At 46.7% G+C, this 19,413-nt stretch overlaps 1 protein-coding gene across 1 annotated transcript in view; it reads right to left on the bottom strand.

Moving 5' to 3' along the window:
* Positions 1 to 19,413, bottom strand: part of R3HDM4 (R3H domain containing 4) — a 134,684-nt gene that overhangs the window by 61,752 nt on the left and 53,519 nt on the right. Inside the window, exons 3-5 of the mRNA XM_078669029.1 lie at positions 19,157 to 19,275; positions 14,479 to 14,602; positions 8,243 to 8,328 (exon numbers count right to left, since the gene is read on the bottom strand). Of these exons, the coding sequence (XP_078525155.1) occupies positions 8,243 to 8,328; positions 14,479 to 14,602; positions 19,157 to 19,275 (329 nt within the window). The remainder of the gene's footprint in view (positions 1 to 8,242; positions 8,329 to 14,478; positions 14,603 to 19,156; positions 19,276 to 19,413) is intronic.

Below are 19,413 nucleotides of genomic sequence, written 5' to 3'. Positions count from 1 at the left end.
TTTTTAAAACAATAAGTGGAGGCGACCACAGATTGCTCAAGGAGCTCACCACCATGGTAACAAATATTGGGGGTTGCTGAATACCAAGCCAGCCTACTCTTGGTTGCACCTCATGCTTTTTCTTGCACCACTCTACTCTTCCTGTATCCATCTCCCTCTTGCAGGGTCCTTTTCAAACTTGCATATCCCTGTGTCATTTTTCTTTTTTTCTTACCCTACTACTTTCTCTGGGTCAAAAGTCTGTCGGTGCTGGTCTCTAAAATGGAGTACCACAATCAAAAAAAGCCACTATTTCAGCACTGAGTCTGAGTCTTAATGGTACTGGCCCTTTCTGCTTTATTGAGAACCATCAACCATATCATTTTTCTGAAGTGAATAACCAATCGGGTTGCCAATTTAGTAGCTTCTTTTTGATTGATTTGTTATTGTGCAATTGGTGGTGCCACAAGGCCTTTCATATGACCAATTTTGTTCATTCTCTGTCTATGTCCTTTTACCAATATCAATTGACAAACAGATGGAAGACCACTGAACCCTCCCTCATTAAAGCTTACAGACAAATAAAGGAGTTCAGGACTGGGTTAAATCTAACATCCCCCAAGATACCAACTATTGACTTATAAAGTTATTTGTCATTTCAGCTAAATATCTGCCCAGAAATATCCACGTTCAGACATTTGTTAGCATACAGCCCTAGAACTGCATGTATTGGCCAGCCGGTATACGCTTTCCTCTGTATTCATTTGTTAGCATATAGTCCTAGAACTGCATGTATTGGCCGGCTGCTATACGCTTTCCTCCGTATTCATTTGTTAGCATATAGCCACTATGACAGTAGTATTTCCCAACCGCTATATGTTTTCCTCTGTATTCATTTGTTATCATATAGTGAATATGCTACTTACCAGTATGCATCTGTTCTTGGCATGTAGGGCTGCTAACATTCATATCTTAGCATTAGATCGCCGCCTAGTGTTGGGTCCGGATGATCGCATATTGTTGTCCTGGAAGAGTCTTCGAAGTATCCTGAGATAGGTGGCTCCTCCCCTGGACTACAGTGCGCATGGGCATCGGCTCCATCCCCAGATTGTTTTTCGCCATTGTGGCAGAAGATGGAGTGAAAAGTGTAAAGGATGTCCATGCTAATGACTGAATACAATAGTATATCTGCAGCTGCAACAGGCACCGGGGAGGAGGGCGGGCGATATGAATGTTAGCAGCCCTACATGCCAAGAACAGATGCATACTGGTAAGTAGCATATTCAGTTCGAGGCATGTGGGCTGCTAAATTCATATCTTAGCATAGAATACATAGCAGTCCCTCCATCAGCGGCGGTTGCCCGTGCCAGCTGCAGAAACCTAAAAGAGTGTCTTGAGAACAGCCTGTCCTACAGCAGCTTGCTGCTTGGAATGCACATCAACACAGTAGTGTTTTGTAAAGGTATGTGGTGTAACCCACGTGGCTGCTCTGCAAATGTCCTCTAAAGGAATGTTCCCTAGGAAAGCCATGGATGCCCCCAATTTGCGTGTGGAGTGCGCTCTTGGGGGTATCGTTAGAGTGCGCTTAGCCTTTTGATAACATATTTGGATGCACTTAACAATCCACCTGGCTATTCCTGCTTTGGAAATAGGGTTGCCTTTGTGTTGTGGTGCGAAGGCAACAAAAAGTTGTTTTGTCTTTCTAAAGGGTTGTGTCCTGTCTATGTAGTACATCAACGCCCTCCGTACATCTAAGGTATGGAGCATTCTTTCCGCTACCGTTTGTGGGTTTTGAAAGAATGCCGGCAAGTCAATAGTTTGGTTGAGATGAAACTGTGACACCACCTTCGGAAGGAATTTGGGGTTAGTGCGTAGCACTACCCTATTTGGATGAATCTGAATGAAAGGCTCTTGGATTGTGAGCGCTTGTAGCTCACTAACCCGCCTCAGTGACGTAATAGCTATTAAGAAAGCTACTTTCCACGTTAGGAACTGGAGTTCACACGAGTGCAGTGGCTCAAAAGGTGGTCCCATCAGTCTGGTGAGGACCACATTGAGGTTCCACACCGGAGCTGGTGGTGTTCTTGGGGGAATGACTCGTTTCAGACCTTCAAGGAAAGCTTTAATGGCAGGCACTCTGAAGACAGAGAGATGCTGCCTGTTCTGAAGATAAGCCGCTATGGCGGATAGATGTATCCGAATGGAAGTGTACGCTAGATTGCACTTGTAAAGATGCAACAGATAGCAAATGATGTTAGGGATAAATGCATCTAGCGGGTTGATGTCATTGGCTGTACAGTAAATGACAAAACGCTTCCATTTCGCAGCATAGCATGCTCTGGTAGTTGGCTTCCTTGCCTCCTTGATGATGTCCATGCATTCCGGAGGTAGGTTAAGGTATCCAAACTCTAGGACTTCAGGAGCCAGATCGCCAGGTTGAGCTGTTGCGGATCTGGATGCTGAATTTCTCCATGGTTCTGCGTCAAAAGTCTGGGCGTGAGGCGCAGTCTTTGATGCGGCACCACTGAGAGTTCGAGGAACGTGGTGTACCATGCTTGGCGCGCCCACGTTGGAGCAACTAGGATGAGAGTCATCGCGTGCTGCCTTAGCTTTCTTGCCACCAGCGGTATCAGAGGGGCTGGCGGAAAAGCGTACGCAAATTTGCCTGACCAGTTCATCCATATCGCATTCCCCTGCGACTGTGGGTGAGGGAACCTGGCGGCAAAGTGTTGGCATTTTGCGTTTTCTTTTGTGGCAAACAGGTCTATCTCCGGATGACCCCACTGCTGGAAGTACGGGTGGAGGACAGATGGGTGTATCTCCCACTCGTGCATTTGATGGCTGTACCTGCTGAGCAGATCCGCCATCTGATTGTCCTTTCCCGGGAGGTGTTCTGCCATGAGGAAAATGTTCCTCTGAATGGCCCACTTCCACATGCTCTGAGCCAGATGAGACAGCTGTGGCGAGTGGGTGCCTCCCTGCTTTTGAATGTAGTACATCGCGGTCATGTTGTCCGTCCGGACTAACACTACCTTGTTGCACAGATGTACAATGAAGGACTTGATCGCCATGAAGATTGCCATCAGTTCCAGATAATTGATGTGCATCCTCTGTTGTTGCGTCGTCCATAGTCCCTGCACTGTGTAAGTGAGCAGATGAGCGCCCCATCCCTGGAGAGATGCGTCCGTTGTCAGGATAATCTGTGGCACTGGCTCTTGGAACAGTCGGCCCTTGCAAAGGTTGTGTGGAGTCCACCAATGCAGAGAGTCGTATGCCCGACTGGTAACCAACACTAGGTCTGTCAATTGTCCCTGAGCCTGTGTCCACTGATTTGCTAAGCACTCCTGGAGCGGGCGCATATGTAACCGTGCGTGAGGGACTATGAAGATGCAGGAGGCCATCATGCCTATCAACTGCATGAACACTCTCGCTGGAAGCGAGTGTTGTGGTCTGAACTTCTGGATTAGAGACTGCATGCTGTCTATCCTGACTTGGTTTGGTTGAGCCATGGCCGTCAGGGTATTGATCGTCGCACCTAGAAACTGCCGGACATGTGCCGGCTGAAGATGCGACTTTGGGTAGTTCAACGAGAAACCTAGATTGTGAAGGAGGTGAATGGTGGTCGACATGTCCGCGGCGCACTGTCGTTCCGACTTGGCTTGAACGAGCCAGTCGTCCAGGTAGGGGTAGACATGGATGTTCTGCCTCCTGAGGTGCGCTGCTACTGTCGCCAGACACTTGGTAAACACCCTTGGGGCTGTGGTGACTCCGAAGGGTAGGACCTTGAACTGGTAATGCTTGCCTTGAATAGTGAACCTGAGGTATTTCCTGTGGGACGGGTGTAGTGGAATGTGGAAATAAGCATCCTTGAGATCTAAGGTTGCTAAGAAGTCCCCTTGGTTTAACAAGGGAAGAATCTGCTGCAGTGTAAGCATATGGAAATGTTCTGATAGTATGTACAGGTTGAGGGGACGTAGATCTAGAATGGGTCTGAGAGATCCGTCCTTCTTTGGAATAAGGAAGTACAGGGAATATACCCCTGTGCCTTCCTCTCCCACCGGCACGAGCTCGATTGCGCCTTTGTGCAGCATCGCCACTACTTCCTGCTGCAATAAGTGCAAGTGCTCTGCGGACATAGGCCTTTGCCTTGGCGGAATGTTGGGTGGAGTGGATTTCAACTCTAGGCAATAACCATACTGGACTAGTTGTCGCACCCACCTGTCTGTGGTGATGTTTCTCCAGACGGGCAGGAACTGCTGCAGTCTCCCCCCGACAGGTGTTAAGTGGTCGGGGGGCAGTGACAGAGAGTCACTGTTTGCTTGGGGTAGAGGAGCGGGAGTTGTTGTTTCCTCTGCCGCGACCTCTGTTGCTGTTATTTCTGTAACCTCCCTTGTTCTGTTTTGTGAACGAGGATTGTGCTCCACCTCTTGAGAATTGCGATTGTTGACCCATTTGTCCTCTGGTGACTCCACGTGCACCTGAGCGACGAAAATTATTGCCACGAAACTGTTGCGATTGTAGGGCCCCCATGGACTTAGCAGTTTCTGTGTCCTTTTTTATCTTTTCGAGGGTGGTGTCAACATCTGGACCAAACAGTCTATCAGGATTGACTGGCTGATTAAGTATGGTTGTCTGAATATCAGGTTTAAACCCTGATATGCGGAGCCAAGCTTGTCGTCTCAGCATGACGCTAGTGTTGATCGCCCTAGCAGCTGTGTCTGCGGCGTCAAGTGCACACTTGATGGCTGCGTTGGAGATCAGTTTCCCTTCCTCTATAAGCAGTTTGGTGCCCTCTTGAAACTTTGGAGGCAGGTGTTGTACAATCTGCTCTAGGGTGTCGTAATGCGCCCTATCGTAACGTGCTAAGAGTGCTTGTGTATTTGCAATACGACAAAAGTTGGCAGCTTGTGCCGCCACTCTTTTGCCCCCTGCCTCTAGCACCTTGGACTCCTTGTCTGGGGGAGGAGCTTCACCCGTCGTCTGGGAGTTGGCCCGTTTTCTGGCATTTGCGACCACAAGAGAGTCTAGTGGCAACTGTCCCCGAATGTATGCAGGGTCTGCAGGTGCTGGTCTGTACTTTTTCTCGATACGTGGATTGACCACTCTCGCTCTGGTAGGTTCTTTAAAGATGTCAGCTGCATGCTTGAGGACTCCCTTGAGCATAGGCAGCGTTTTCACAGTTCTTTCAGAGACTGAAAAAGTGTCAAAGAGAAAGTCCTCTTCCACTGGGTCAGCATGCATGTCCACATCATGATTAGCAGCTGCCCTCTCAATGAGTGCATGAAAACCTGCAGAATCCTCTGTTGGGGATGCACGTGCACTGAAAGCCTGCGGGTCTTGCCCCACACTTTGGGTGCCTTGGTCACCAATGTCATCATATGCATCTGGATGTGCATCTGGTTCATTGATGGGGAAGGTGTATTGGTCATCTTCATCATATCCCTCAACCTCAGAGTGTTCTGGTGAGGGAGTAGGGCTTCTTCTTGGAGGAGGCTGGATAGGTTCTATGAGGCTAGAAGGGTCCTGAGGAACCCTTTTCTTCTTTAGTGGGATGACATAGGAGTCCAGAGGCTCCAAAGTGATCCTCCTTTTGTATAGGGTTAATTTGCCTGTATTGGCGTCGATGAAGTGCTCAGAATCGTCCTCTGATTCGAGTTCTCGACCTGAAGGTACCCCTGCCGTAGAAGAATCCGACTTCTTTGGCGTCGATTTCGTAGAAAAGGCCTTCGGAGCCTCTTTCGGCGGCAGAAGGAAGAGAAGCTTACTCTTAGGCTTTGCCGGAGTGTCCTTCGGCGTCTGAGGCGACGGCAACGGAGCCGACGTAGCAGCGGCCTTGTCCCTGATTCTCTGTAGCGAAGCGGCGATGGGGGACACTTCACTTACAGTGGCTTTTGGCGCTGACGAGGATGTCTTGACCTTCCCCTCGGATCCGACGTCATGGTGGCCTTTTTGAGTCTTGGAGGCCGATGCAGTAGCCGCCGACCCAGAGTCCTTGGATCGATGCGCAGATGTGCCAGCCGTCGATCCGTGTGCTTGTGTCGCCTCCGACTCCACTACGCGACCGACGAACGGAGTCCCAGTCGGAACCGGAGCCGTGCCGCTGGCCTTGGCGTGCTTAGACGGTGTCGCAGCGGTTGATCCGTGCCGACCACCCTTCTTAGAGGATCCCTCCTCTGGCGCCGATTTTGACCCTGTGGAATCGACCGATTTCTTCGACTTCTGTGGACCGGAGGTCGACGGAGCCGATGCGGCGGCGGGTGCAGTAGTTTTCTGTGGGCCGGCCGCCATTTTAGGGACGCTCGAGTCCATAAGTTTCGGTTTCGTTTTCGGGTCGGCCATTTTAGGTGTAGTCGATACCGTAGGTTTCGGTTTCGATCCGGCCTGCCCAGCAAGTATGTCCGTGGCCGGGCCTGAAGGCGGGGCCGTGGCTTGCGGTACGGGGTCTTGGGTAAGGCCAACTGGCGATCCCGTGACCCGATCGTGATCTTCGAAACCTTCGGGGCATAGCTCGTCCCCTGAGCTATCTGCCGCGGCCCCATAAATCTCTTCGACGTCCCCTACCTCGTCGACGTATTCAAGGCCTTGATCCACGACTCCGTCGTCGTCTACCGGATCCGCCTCGACCTCCGTTTCGGGTGGGGATATTTGGAGATGATGACCCTGTTCATCTTCTTCTTGGTCGCCGAAGATGTTTTCTGGATCCGGGGCCGCTTGTCTAGCCTCCAGGCGCACCGCGCGCCGAAGCTTGAGAGTCTTTTTAGACCTGAATTGTGCGCAAGCCTTGCACTTGCCGTCGTCATGGTCCGGTGAAAGGCATTTATTACAGACCGGGTGCAGGTCTATATGAGGGTACTTGGACCCACAGAGCGGACAGTACTTAAACGGACTCCGCTCCATGCTGGAAAGTCGTGGTCGTGTCGCGATGAGAAGGCCTCGATGTCCGAAGAGTGAAAAAACTCCGCTGAATCCGACTCCAAGAGTCGGAAGAACTCGAGACCGTGCGCAAACAATACCGACGCTATAAATACAAGGCCTTTTGGCCTTAAAAAGTTAGTTTTACTTGGTTCCGACAGAGAGAAGTCGAGACCGCATCCGAACCCAATGGCGGAAAAAAACAATCTGGGGATGGAGCCGATGCCCATGCGCACTGTAGTCCAGGGGAGGAGCCACCTATCTCAGGATACTTCGAAGACTCTTCCAGGACAACAATATGCGATCATCCGGACCCAACACTAGGCGGCGATCTAATGCTAAGATATGAATTTAGCAGCCCACATGCCTCGAACCCCTATATATGCAGTATTGCCCAGCCGCTATATGCTTTGCTCTGTACAAATTTGTTAGCACTTAGCCACTATGACTGCAGTATTGGCCAGCCGCTATACGCTTTAATCTGTATTCATTTGTTAGCATATAGCCCTATATCTGCAGTATTGGCCAGCCGTTATACGCTTTCCTCTGTATTCATTTGTTAGCATATAGCCACTATGACTACAGGACCGAGTGGCAGTTATACGCTTTCCTCTGTATTCTCTTCTTGCAGCTTAGATGCTGTCACATCAAAGCTACATTCTTCCATTGAAAGGGCTCTGATTCAGAGAACATAAGCAGGATCAACCTTGCACATTCCCTTCATTTGATAACTAACTTTCAATGTGATCCCTATTTCCCATCAGATGGGGCTGCCAAGATACCTCAATCATCAGAAATGCATTATAAAATGTCTTACCATGATCTCTGCATAAGATCAAGGAGCGATGCTAGCTCAGAAAGAGAACAATACACAGTGGTCTTAAAGGGAAATCTGCTGCCATATTTTACACCAAATACACAGCCATATTACCATGGACATCTTTCAAGGGAGGCCTCCTTCATTATCTTAAGCTCTTGCACACTCGTATGCCCTATTCACCCCTCTTTTTTCCCCCAAGTGATTTGTCTTGCCCACCGTACCTCATCATATAGGGCCAAATCCTGCCCTCTGCTTTACCATTACATTTGCTGCCCTTTTACAATCACAAGTTGTAACTATCCTACGACCCCTTCTAGATGAATACTTTCTTGCTTATTCGCTGTTCTGAGCTCTAGGATTCATGCTGTTGGCTTCCCCCAGAAGGTCCTCTATCTGGCATTAGAGATCACATGTGCTCTTTCCATCGTACCAGATATCAATCACACTCCCTAACCTGCTCCAATGTTTAATGTGGGAGACTGCAGCATCTCACTCACATCAACCACTGCACTTCTCCTGAACGCAACTCACCATTGGTATCTGTCGGCGTCTCAGTGCTGAGCGCATGCGGCGGCTGATACGCTGAAAACACTCTTCGGGGGTGAAAGCAGGATGCTCTGGAAAAGAAGAAGCGGCTCGTCAATGGGCTGGATTTATCCATAAAAATCCCGGCTACCCTCCTTTGAGGAAGCATATCAATACCGTGGCTAGAAAGACACAAGAACCTGTAGCGAGACTATAGCTGGTGTACTGTAGGATCTGGTTTGGTTATATGCCAAATCACTTACATTTTCAACTGCAAATGTAAAAAAAATACAAAAGCAAAGAAGAGAATATGAATTTGAACAGCAAGGTTTCCTAGATTATTGTAGAAAGCACATATTCTTCTCTGGTATTAAATAACTGACAGTAGTTCAATTTGCTGCATTAGTAGTCACTAATTATCACTTATATACACTGACATCCCTAGAGAGGAGCAATGAAAAGGCAATAGAAATGAACACTGGCATTTGCCCCAAAAGTAAGGATCCAGTTAAAATGATGGTTACTTATAGTGATGTTTACAGGTACCGCACCTGAAATCCTCTCCCAAGCTACCCCCCTAGAAGGTTTCATTTCTGCAGGTCGAGCTCCACTTTATTTTGATTCATACCAGAGAAGGTTAGGCAGATAAACTTGCCTAAGGGTGTTTGGTTGCACTTTTGCAATACTCAAAGTGAGTCACTAACAAAGTTTAGGAAGTATCTACAGAACTGAATCTGAAAGGTGTTCATACAGGGGCAGGAACCAAGGAGAATGCGTGGGCCTAAACAAACAATACACACAGTACTGATGTGGAACCCTCTCCACAGACACCGAAGACGCAGCCCTGAAGAAAAAGCTACTTACCTTTGGTAACGCCCTTTCTGGTGGATACTCTTTCCAACCGTACCATGTGGAAATTTCCCTAGGTGTCAGACTTGATAAAAAAAAATGGTAGCAGTACTCCTGTGCACAGTAGGTGAAGTCGTGTGGCTCCGGACAGATGTTGTTCCACTCTGGATGGAACAAGAGAGTCTGCATATAAGCAACACCCAGGCACGCACAAGTCAGTTGCATTTGAAGGCTCGTTTGCACCCTCAGACACAGAGCCCTCTGCAAATTGGCTTCACCAATGTGCAGACCTCCAGCGTGGAACCTTTTTAGCTGAAAAAGACTATTCTACAGAAAGGGGAGGTGGGAGGATAATAAGGTGCCTTCGGTTAGATAGAGTATCCACCACAAATGGAGTTACTGAAGCTAAGTAACTTTTTCTTCTTGTGATACTTCTAACTGCAGATTTCTCACACTGTAAATAAGATACAAAAGCAGCACCTCCCCAGGTGGATGGTCGGTGGAATGGCTCGACACAAAAGGCAAAATGCCCATCCCTATGGACTTGACAGTTAAGGAAGTAGTGCTTCATGAATGTGTGCAGGGAGGTCAAAGTAGCAGCCTAACAGATTTTCAGAAAGGGTACTCCATTTGCCAACACAGCATCAGCAGCCTTACCTCTAGTGGAATGAGCCTGTAACCCTTCGAAGGGGCTGCTTTATACCTCAATCGGAGCAGATTTGACTGCCCATTCAGAGGTAGTTTTTTTCGTACTGCTTTTTCCTGCTTTTTTTCTTCAAAGTACTCACAAAGATCTGATCGTCGACTCAATGGTCCATGCTGCGCTCAATATACAAACGGAGGGCTCGCTTGAGATTGAAACAATGCAGTCTGTCCTTCTCATTCAAGGAGTGAGGCGGAATGTCGGAAGGACGATAGCCTGTCCGACATGAATGGGTATTACCACTTGAGGCAGGAATGCCGCTCGTGTCCTCAAAACCAGTTTGTCAGGAAAAAATTAGGCGTAAGGTGGGTGAACTCAGAGGGCCCGATTCACAGAATGAACTTAAGACTAAATCCTAAACTTACTACTATTTGGTATTCACAGAATGCACTTACTACTTTCGGGATTCACAGAATAAATTTACTACTTTCGGCATTCACAGAATAGATTTAAGACTACTAACTTCACGTCCGAACTCGGGCCGGAAATTCCGACCCGGAGGCGGAGCTTCCGGCTTGGGGGCGGAGCTTGCGACCTGGAGCTTCCGACTGGGGGCGGAGCTTGTGGCCCGGAGGTGGAGCTTCCGGCCTGGAGTCGGAGCTTGCGGCCCAGAGGTGGAGATTACAGCCATGGCTAAATCCCCACCTCCGAGCCAGAAGCTCCGCCTCCAAGCCGCAAGCTCCGCCTCCGGGCCGGAATTTCCGGCCCGAGTTCGGACGTAAAGTTAGTAGTCTTAAATCTATTCTGTGAATACCGAAAGTAGTAAGTTTATTCAGTGAATCTCGAAAGTAGTAAGGTCACTCTGTGAATACCAAATAGTAGTAAGTTTAGGATTTAGTCTTAAGTTCATTCTGTGAATCGGGCCCACTGTGTCCGAGGCTCACTCAGACACCGAGCTGATATAAGACAATTAAAAACACAGGTTTTTAATTTTAAAAGGCTCCGTGGACAACTGTGGTTTGGCTCAAATGGGGTGCACATAAGGAAGGTAAGGACGAGATTTAAGTCCCACTGTGACATCAAAAAGGACTCTGGCGGAAACAAATGTTGCAAACCTTTGAGGAACCTCATCACAACAGGTAATTTAAACAAATAAGGCTGATCCAACGACTGCACACAAAAAAAAGACAGTAAAAAGCCTCTAACAATGCCCAAGACGATAACTTGCTGGGACAAAAAATAAACAAACAACAATACCTCAGACAGTTCACCATGCAGCAGGTCAATCTGGCGGCGGTCTCTATGGACCTCGATTTGCTGCAACATCAACGATGGACCTGTAAATTCGGGTTGTATCGAAGAACAAGATTTGGAAGCTGCACTTCAGAAATTCAGAAGTGAGATCGAGTGGCACATTGACTTCAACTGCGAAGAGGATCTGCCACAGAAGCATCACTTTCAACTTAAGACTGGTCATGGCGTGGTGTCGTCTGAAGTTTGACGACTCAGTTTCGCCTCAAGGTCTCCTGTGTCCTTCAGCTTCATCTGGACACAGTCGCCTCAGGTCCTGGAGTCGTGTTACGACCTCAGGCACCCCAGCCATACCTCGTTGGGGGGCGGGGGGGGGGGCGATGGCTGGCGCAGAAATGTGTTTGCAAGAGGCCCTACAAGATATAAACCTGGTCTTTTTTTTGAGAGGTGCAAACTGGTAGAAGAGGCTATCATGGAAGCTGTCGGTTTTGTATAAACAAATAAAAACATTGAAACATCAAAAAAAGCCAAAGACTGAGCCTCAGTGTGCAGAGAAATTGTTCGGAATGTATATAGAAAAACAAATTAGGAGAAGCTGCCTGGAGGTATCTGGGCTTTAAAAGATTTGGTTAGATCTTAAGGAGTTCATGGTGATGCCCGAGAGGCTACAGAAGTGTGTTTACAAATAAATTATCAGGGTTCTGAATTTCTGCAACCCTGGCTGGGACAGCGAATTAAGTTATGAAGCAATTACATTTGCTGATTTAGTATGGACCTATGGTGGGAACAGCTTGAAGTCAAATGATAAAGTTGCAAACTGACAAATAAATCAATGCATGCCCCCTCACTACATACTGATGACCTTGAAATATGTTATTTAACAGTAAGATGGCGGCTCAAACACCACAGGTCTCCCAGCATCCAAGATCAGGCTCGAGAATCCTATTTATACAAGAATGACACGCTGCTGGACCTTTGCCTCCATGTTTTTTGCAAATGTTTTGATTGGGTTTCACAACAGGATTAATACAGGCAGCCAGTTGGGCCGTGTGAAAGAACATATTGGCTAAGTGCACATATTGATTAAGCACTGGATTTAGAAAATGCAATACTTAAGCACATTGCATGGTATTAACCGCATGCGTGCGGCGGTCATTTTTGCGCTGTGCGGCTTTTTTTTAAAAGCCGCGTTACATGACGAGCTGAGCTCGTCATGAGCATGCGAGCGGCGCAACTCATGACGAGCTCAGCTCGTCATGAGCATGGAAGGGGTTAAAGAGTCTCTGAAGTTTAAACAGCGGACACAAGCAGATGATTCTGGCATGTAGCTGCAAGGCACCCAACTGGGGGCAGGCTGGAACTGGGGGTAGAGGGCACAATAGGGGGCGGTGGCAGGCAGGGTCTAATGTGGAAGGGACCACTGAGTACACGTGGGTAAGTGATCAGAGCGGGGGTTATGGTGGTGTGTGGGGTAAGCTTCCTGGGTCCTATGTGATCTTGGGTAGGGGGTTATCGTGGGTGGGGGACATGACCCACAGAAAAAGGTGCATGGGGTCAGTGGGGCGAAACTGGGGTATGGAGTGCTGAGACTCGAGATGGGAGCAACCGGAGTATAATGTGAAGTGAAGGTTGTTCATGGGGTGGGGGGAGGGGGTCATTGCTTCCCAGGTTCTGCAAAAAGTGAGTGAGACGGGTAACCCATTTGGGGGGAAATAGGACGCTTACACAGGTTTGCGAACCTCCTCATATTGGAGGGCCTCTTCCTCTGCCTCCCCCATTTTCGCAATGCTTATGCAAAGCTGCCACTGTGTATGCCACCCTGGATTTCCAACTGGAGTATGAGCACACGTTTGGCTAGGAAAAGCGCCAGGGCTGCAAAGCGCGTCCACTCTTTTTGTTGTTTCCAGCGCTTATAGATACCTAAAGCACATTACCTACTGTAGAACCGAGTGAATCGAGTGCCCGTAGCCTTGAACAAGACCAAAGCATATGGCTTAGATCTGCACCTTGGGGTAATAACAATTAAATTGTGCAGAGGTCAGGTAGGCCAGGTGGAGCATAAAGAATTGTATATTTTTTAAAGCAAGCATTTCTAGAGACAAGCTAGGGGAATTCCAGTGCCTGCTGCCATTCTTTGCCACTTAGTACAGTTTCCCGCCTTCATAGCCTACTCTACTCAGCTATTGCTGAACCGCAGAATTTTGTGATCAGCTGCATTTTCTACAAGTTTAGACGTTTTAGGATGCCTCTTCCAATGCAAAAAGTGCCAAGAACACTTAAGGTCACAGAATGATACAATTAAACACACAAACTATCCACAAACACCTTGCAGGTGGGAATATGCAATGCATATTTAAACAACAAAACAGATGTTATTGCTATTCAGTTAACTGCAATACTTCTAGAGAAATCAACTAAACGTCCAATGTCCAGTGAAGCCCAATCTGTTCCCTCCACAGAAAACTAAGGTTTCAGCAATCCGACCCATCAGTCTCTGGGCCATGAAGCTCCTGGATTCAAGAGGATGCAGTATGTTCCATGCCAGCTTAGGCAGGAACCCTTCAGTCAAAAGATGAGCACACAATTGTTTTTGGCCTACTAGAGACACTAACCAGCCGCAAACTGGACAGAGGGGAAGAGTGCTCACAATTTAGATCTATGACCTACTAAGGTTAGAATAGTGCTCTGCATACTACCAACTTCGTAGGATCACTAGGGCTAAGCCATCACCTCACAGTTCAACCCTAAACAATGGGTTAATAGTAGAAGCGAGCGCGTCTTAATCCATGTTGGTCAAACTACATAATCATGTTTTGAAAGTAATCTTAACTAAAGTCAGGAGAAAAGTCCCACATTTCAAATAAAAGTTTCTGTTCTAGAAAGCCTTGTAATAACTAGCGGCCAGGCTGATGAACCCATCTCGTAATTTTATAAAGGGTAACGTTTCAACCAGGTAGGGCTCCTCTCAAGCTGTTGCTGCAAAACAACCAGAGTTCAACTGTGATGAGAGGACGCTTTTCACCGAGGAAATATTTCAAAGTAGAAATTTCAGCTCACCTCCCCGTCCTACCAAAGACATATTGCTTCATGTTACATACATTTCATTATGGCATGGCCGTCCTGGGAAAAATAAAATCTCTTTTCACTAGAGAAAGTGAAAAGTGAAAAAGTGGGTTGAAGGAAGTAAAACAATGTCTTATTTCATACAATTAAAAAATGATTTTCTAATGGAAAGATTACGCTGCTTTAAATCCATTTTGTGACATCTGTACTACGAGTTTTTGGCTTAGAACATGCAGTCAATCTTGGCAGTCTAGCCTATGAAAAAGGGAGACCGAACAGTAAGAGTTTCGACATCTCTATACTGGAGGTCCACAAACTGGAAAAAACGCATTCCATTTTAAGACAAGAGAGATAATAAACTATCATATTGTTTTGGCTGAGTAATCTGCTGTGCTTTACCCTCGCCTCCCGTACACCCTCAAGGAAGTACACAAACCTTTCCTTTTGTCCTCCATCTTGGGGTCCAGCTTCCCGTTTGGCTTTCTTCGGGTCTCCTCCTCCAGAAAGCGAATGACTCTCTCCTGCTCTTCACCTGAACGGTTCATGAAATCATTCCAGATCTAGGAGAACAGGAATAGACGGTTTCAGTGGTGCATACATTACAGCTAACAAGTCCTTTCTCCTATTAGTCCAGTTAGAAGTCTGCTTTGAAGACACATGACCATTACCTGTGACTGGAAACACCAATCATTTTACATTCAACCCCCATGAGTCCCTGAGAGGGGTTTCTGCCACCTGAAATATGTCCATTGTGACAGCCTGAGCCCAAGCTCTGCACCCTCTAGATAATGATGCTTCTTCACTAGAATACAATCTGAGCATCTTCAATGTCTGCGAGCCTCTAGAAGGGACGGACTTCTATCCCACACTGGACACACGCGTCAGGAACATGACCAACCCAATCCACTCACTGGTGGAAACTACATGTACAAGGCACACACTCAAATGCGTGGTTTGCTTGGGAAGCAGGCATGTCACGGTGAGAGACTATCACAACACTAGAACATATTACCTAACAACTTAGGACTCCCATAACTCAACCAGCCCAACGCAAAACTGGGCTAACATACCGTGCAACATCATCATCAACTTTATTTGATTCTTGAAGCTAAAATCACACACGGATACATTTCAGTACTACACCACAAACATCGAAACTAAAATATTTTAAATCAATACATAGTTTAAAAAAAAGAAACATCATCAAAGAATAAGTATGGGAGTTCAATATGCCACAAACGACAATGAACAAAGCTTTTAGTGCAGAGGTGAAGTATCAGATAGAACACATATCAGGAATGATACCTGTGGAAAAAGAAGGGACAAAGGGGCTAAAAACTTGCACTCAAAACACTAGCCAGAAACCACAATACATAAAAACGCAGTTTAGATGTAGATAATAGTTGCAAATATAAAAATGCAGGTGTGATCTGTCTACAATTCAGGAACAACAAAAGGGGCCTTATGTACTTATGGTGAAGGGAAGTGAGTCTGGAGCAAATGAGCATTCAGTGCAGGGTATCATAGAATAATATATTGTCGCATGTAGAAGGAAGCAATTCAAAGGTTTGCACCAGACCCCCTTTGGGAACAACAGCTGATGGAATACGCCCAGTCTAAAATAAGTCAAAAGATGACGATGATGGTTGGGCATTTCCGAAAGGTGATGGGGCTCAATCCCACTAACAAATTTTGCTATTATGTATTTACTCATCGACTGCTTGGTTAAAGCAGAAGATTCTCGTTCAGCTGCCACCCTAGGGGAGAAGACCTGCTTAACCTCATGCGCGCGGCGGTTTTTCCCGCTGCGTGCTGAAGTTTTAAAAACCCCGCGGTTCATGACGAGCTCAGCTCGTCATGAGCGCACGGCAGGTAAATCTCATGACGAGCTGAGCTTGTCAGCCTCGAAGGGGTTAACCCAGTACCAATTTCCTCCATTATCCTAATTTCCACTGATCCTGAAAAAGTGAAGCAAGACGAGGATGAGCTCAATTGCTGTGGAGTAGATTATGCAGTGTTGGGTGACTGATCCCTTTCGAAACCACCATGGAGGAAGTTGCCAAGAGGCTGAGTTTGAAATGCCATTCACAAGGCTGGCTACTGCATCACAATCTGTGGACTTGACTCCCTGTCTCATGTATTCCTACAGTTCAGAAATTTTAAATATGAACATCTGCGAGAAGAGGCCTTCGTTAGTTGATGTTACATGATAAAGTGGAGGCGATTCTGTATATGTTGAGTGCAAATGTGCCTAGATGAAGCAGTATGTTATATATTTACACATATATATGTTATGTGTTCCGGGTTCCCACTCATGGGCGGAGATTATTCAGTGCTTATGACTATTAATGAGTATCCCCTGGAAGAGAAACATTTGACCATCCCATCAAAACCACATTTTACTTGCATCTTTTCTGTTACTATCTGGACATGAATTCTTAGCGCTTTTTGTTGAAAATAGATCGAGGGGGGGAAGGTTTCCAGCACATGATAGGTTTGTCTGCCCCACTTAGGGTTTTTGGTGCAGCCTATCTGGTTGTGTGGTGCATTTTGTGGGCAGACTGACAGTTATCATGGTTAGGTTTCTGGCCATGAGCGTAAGTTCTATGGCCAGCACCCCCTTCAAGAGTACTCTAAATCATGTTCCTGCTTCCATGTTCAGATAGTACTTCACAGTTGTGTTTTCTGCTTTCTGTGGAGTTTTCCTTCAAACGTTTGGTATATAGAATGCTTGGCAAGATGTACTGCCTTCACTGAAACTATGATTTAACGATCCCCTGTGGGATAACATGCCTTGAATCTGAAACTCTGAAGTGAGCTGCCCGTCCTATCAGGAAGGCATCGCTCATAATACTCGGAGATGGTAGCAGTTTTTGAACAGCATCACTTTCATAAGGTTTTCGCTCCTTATTCATCAAGAGATTGCTCTGCTGCCGCCAACAAAGTCCATCTGTTTTCCCAGCCGTCAGAGTTAAATCGTCCTCTTCTGCCAACTTTTATTTCTCAATATAAACAAGTCCATTTTCCATGGAGAGACACAACTTGTCGAGCTATCAGTTGGTGTTTCTCAATTAGAATGTGCCACTTCTGCTGGAAGTACAGCTTTCTCTGCTCAAAGGAGACCATTTTGCTCAATGTGCTTCCACCTCTGCTCCTAAGTAATGGATCTGCTGACAGAGTGCTTGTTGATGTGAACAGACTGTGGATGCGAAGGTTCTGCAAAACTGTCAATGCTATTTAAAAACCCTGTTGTGTTCGTTATTCATTTTGTTTTATTAGCCAGTCATTGAGGCATGGCTTAGACGCCTCATTCTTTTGAGGCCTGCCAATACCACCTCAATATGCTGCAGAATATCTCTGGTGCAGACTTAAAATGAAGAGTAGGACTTGGATATCAAAATGTTAATAGTGGACTACAAATCTTAGGAACTCCTTGTGGTTTTCAGCATGACCAGGGGGTGAAAGACCATTTATTGTATCTCTTTGGTGCACAAACACCCCTTTGAGGTAACTGCAAAGACAACTAGTTCTTGTGTATATCCAGAATGGGCCTCCACTATTTCTGTAGCCTTTTAGTGTGTGCCAGAAAGCATCTCACATACAAGCAATTGTTCATGTAAAGCCTCACAACTTCCCATTACCAGTTCCTTTAAAAACAGTCACGATTTGCTCCCTGCACTCTCGTGCCCACCACCAGAGGGGTGCATCGTGAGACTTTCCTGTGTTCTAATAAGCTTCCAGATACCCCCCTGCATGCACATCTTGACTTCCATTCATTTGGTCATTATTTGGGAATTGGCATCCCTTCCCAATTCATGCCGGGTTTTGTGAAAGCCAGCCTGCTCATGCTTGAAGCCAGCCTGCTAATGTTTGACACTCTGTTACCTAGAATTCCCTGCTCACTGCTTTGTCTCCACCCCTGCAGGCCAAGGATGGGTGGAGGAATTCAGGTCACCTGTGGCTGGCTGCTGCTAGTCTGCTCACACCTGATGCATGCGTTACTGGGAGCTCTTTTAAGACCCAGCTCCCTTCAGTCCAAGGTTGGTCATTGTAGCTGTGTACCGGTGAGACCGATCCTAGTTTCCAGTGTTTCCTGAGCTTTAGCATTCCCTGTTCCTAACCTGCAGCAGCTTCCCTTGGTCCTGAACTAGTACTGCCTACAGTGATGCCTTGACTCTTGAGCTTTTGCTCAATTATAGTTCCTGTTCCAGTACGGCCTTCAGTACTACTTTGTTTTCTTATTTCCTGAATCAGCACTATTCTAGTATACCCTTGTAGCCTCCCCTTCTGTACATCCTTTTCTTCCCATTTCCTTGGTTCCAGTTCCTAGTTTGCTGTCTTTCTATTCTGCTATCTTGCTTCTATTACCTTGTATGTTTATTTGCTTTCTGCCAAGTGTGCCCTGTGAGTTCCTTCCTTTCCTGTTAAGCGCTCCTCCTTGCTAGCTCCTTAGTTCTACCCCCTTGCTGTTACTGCCTTGCATGTTCCCGTTTGATCGGCAGGATCCGTGGGCACAGCTGACTACCTAGGTGGCGTTTCTTGTCCACTGTGAATATTGTCTTTGAGTTACATTTATAACATAACTATAGGTATAAGCTCAACAGACCCTGCCTTTGCATGCATATCCTATATGTGGATAATTGCAGTCAGTATCTGTAACAGCAATTGTGGGTGAGGAACTTACTGAGCTTCAGTCTTACTTTGTGGAGCTCCCAAGTGCTTTACCCCACACTCCTTTTATTGTTGTTTTATATATTCTCTCTCTCCCTCCCTCTCAGACAAATCCTTTGTGCTGATCCAATCCTAGAGGTGACTGGCTGTGTTTCCCTCAGCCAGTATCTCCAGACCTTCAGCCTGCTGCTGTGAGTCTGCAGTGCTCTATTTTGCTTTAATATCCCAAATAGTTGAAGGCCTTAACTTTGACACAGCAGACTCAGTCTTTTATCTCTAAGTCAATAAAGCAAGTGCCATCAGTTGCTAATTAATCTCCAATGTTATTTACTGCGCGTGCTACATTATAACACGTTATTGTCAATATGTCCTGCACGCTTCCACTTCATACAAGGAATCTGTTAGGGACGTCTAGAGCAAGAGCTTTTACACAAGGTTCATACCTCCATGTAGGTTTTATTGTTGCAGGCTTCTGTAAACACACTGGGGGATGCCGTATGCACCATGTCTCCTTCCTCATTCCCGTAGTCCTCACGCTCCAAGAGGGTCATCAGGTACCGAGCTATGAAAGAAAAGGCCCATATTTAAGGATAAAGTTGCAACACTGGGACAAAGATATAGCATAGGTTCTAAATTACCTGGATGGGAGGGGTTTGGTCACTGTGACAGCAAAGTCCAAGAAATTGAACTTTCTATGCAC

This window comes from Lissotriton helveticus, chromosome 12 (assembly GCF_964261635.1).
Source record: "Lissotriton helveticus chromosome 12, aLisHel1.1, whole genome shotgun sequence".
Taxonomy (NCBI): Eukaryota; Metazoa; Chordata; class Amphibia; order Caudata; family Salamandridae; genus Lissotriton; species Lissotriton helveticus.
Note: the sequence above shows the minus strand (reverse complement) of the source record. Positions and strands in the feature narration are given on the sequence as shown.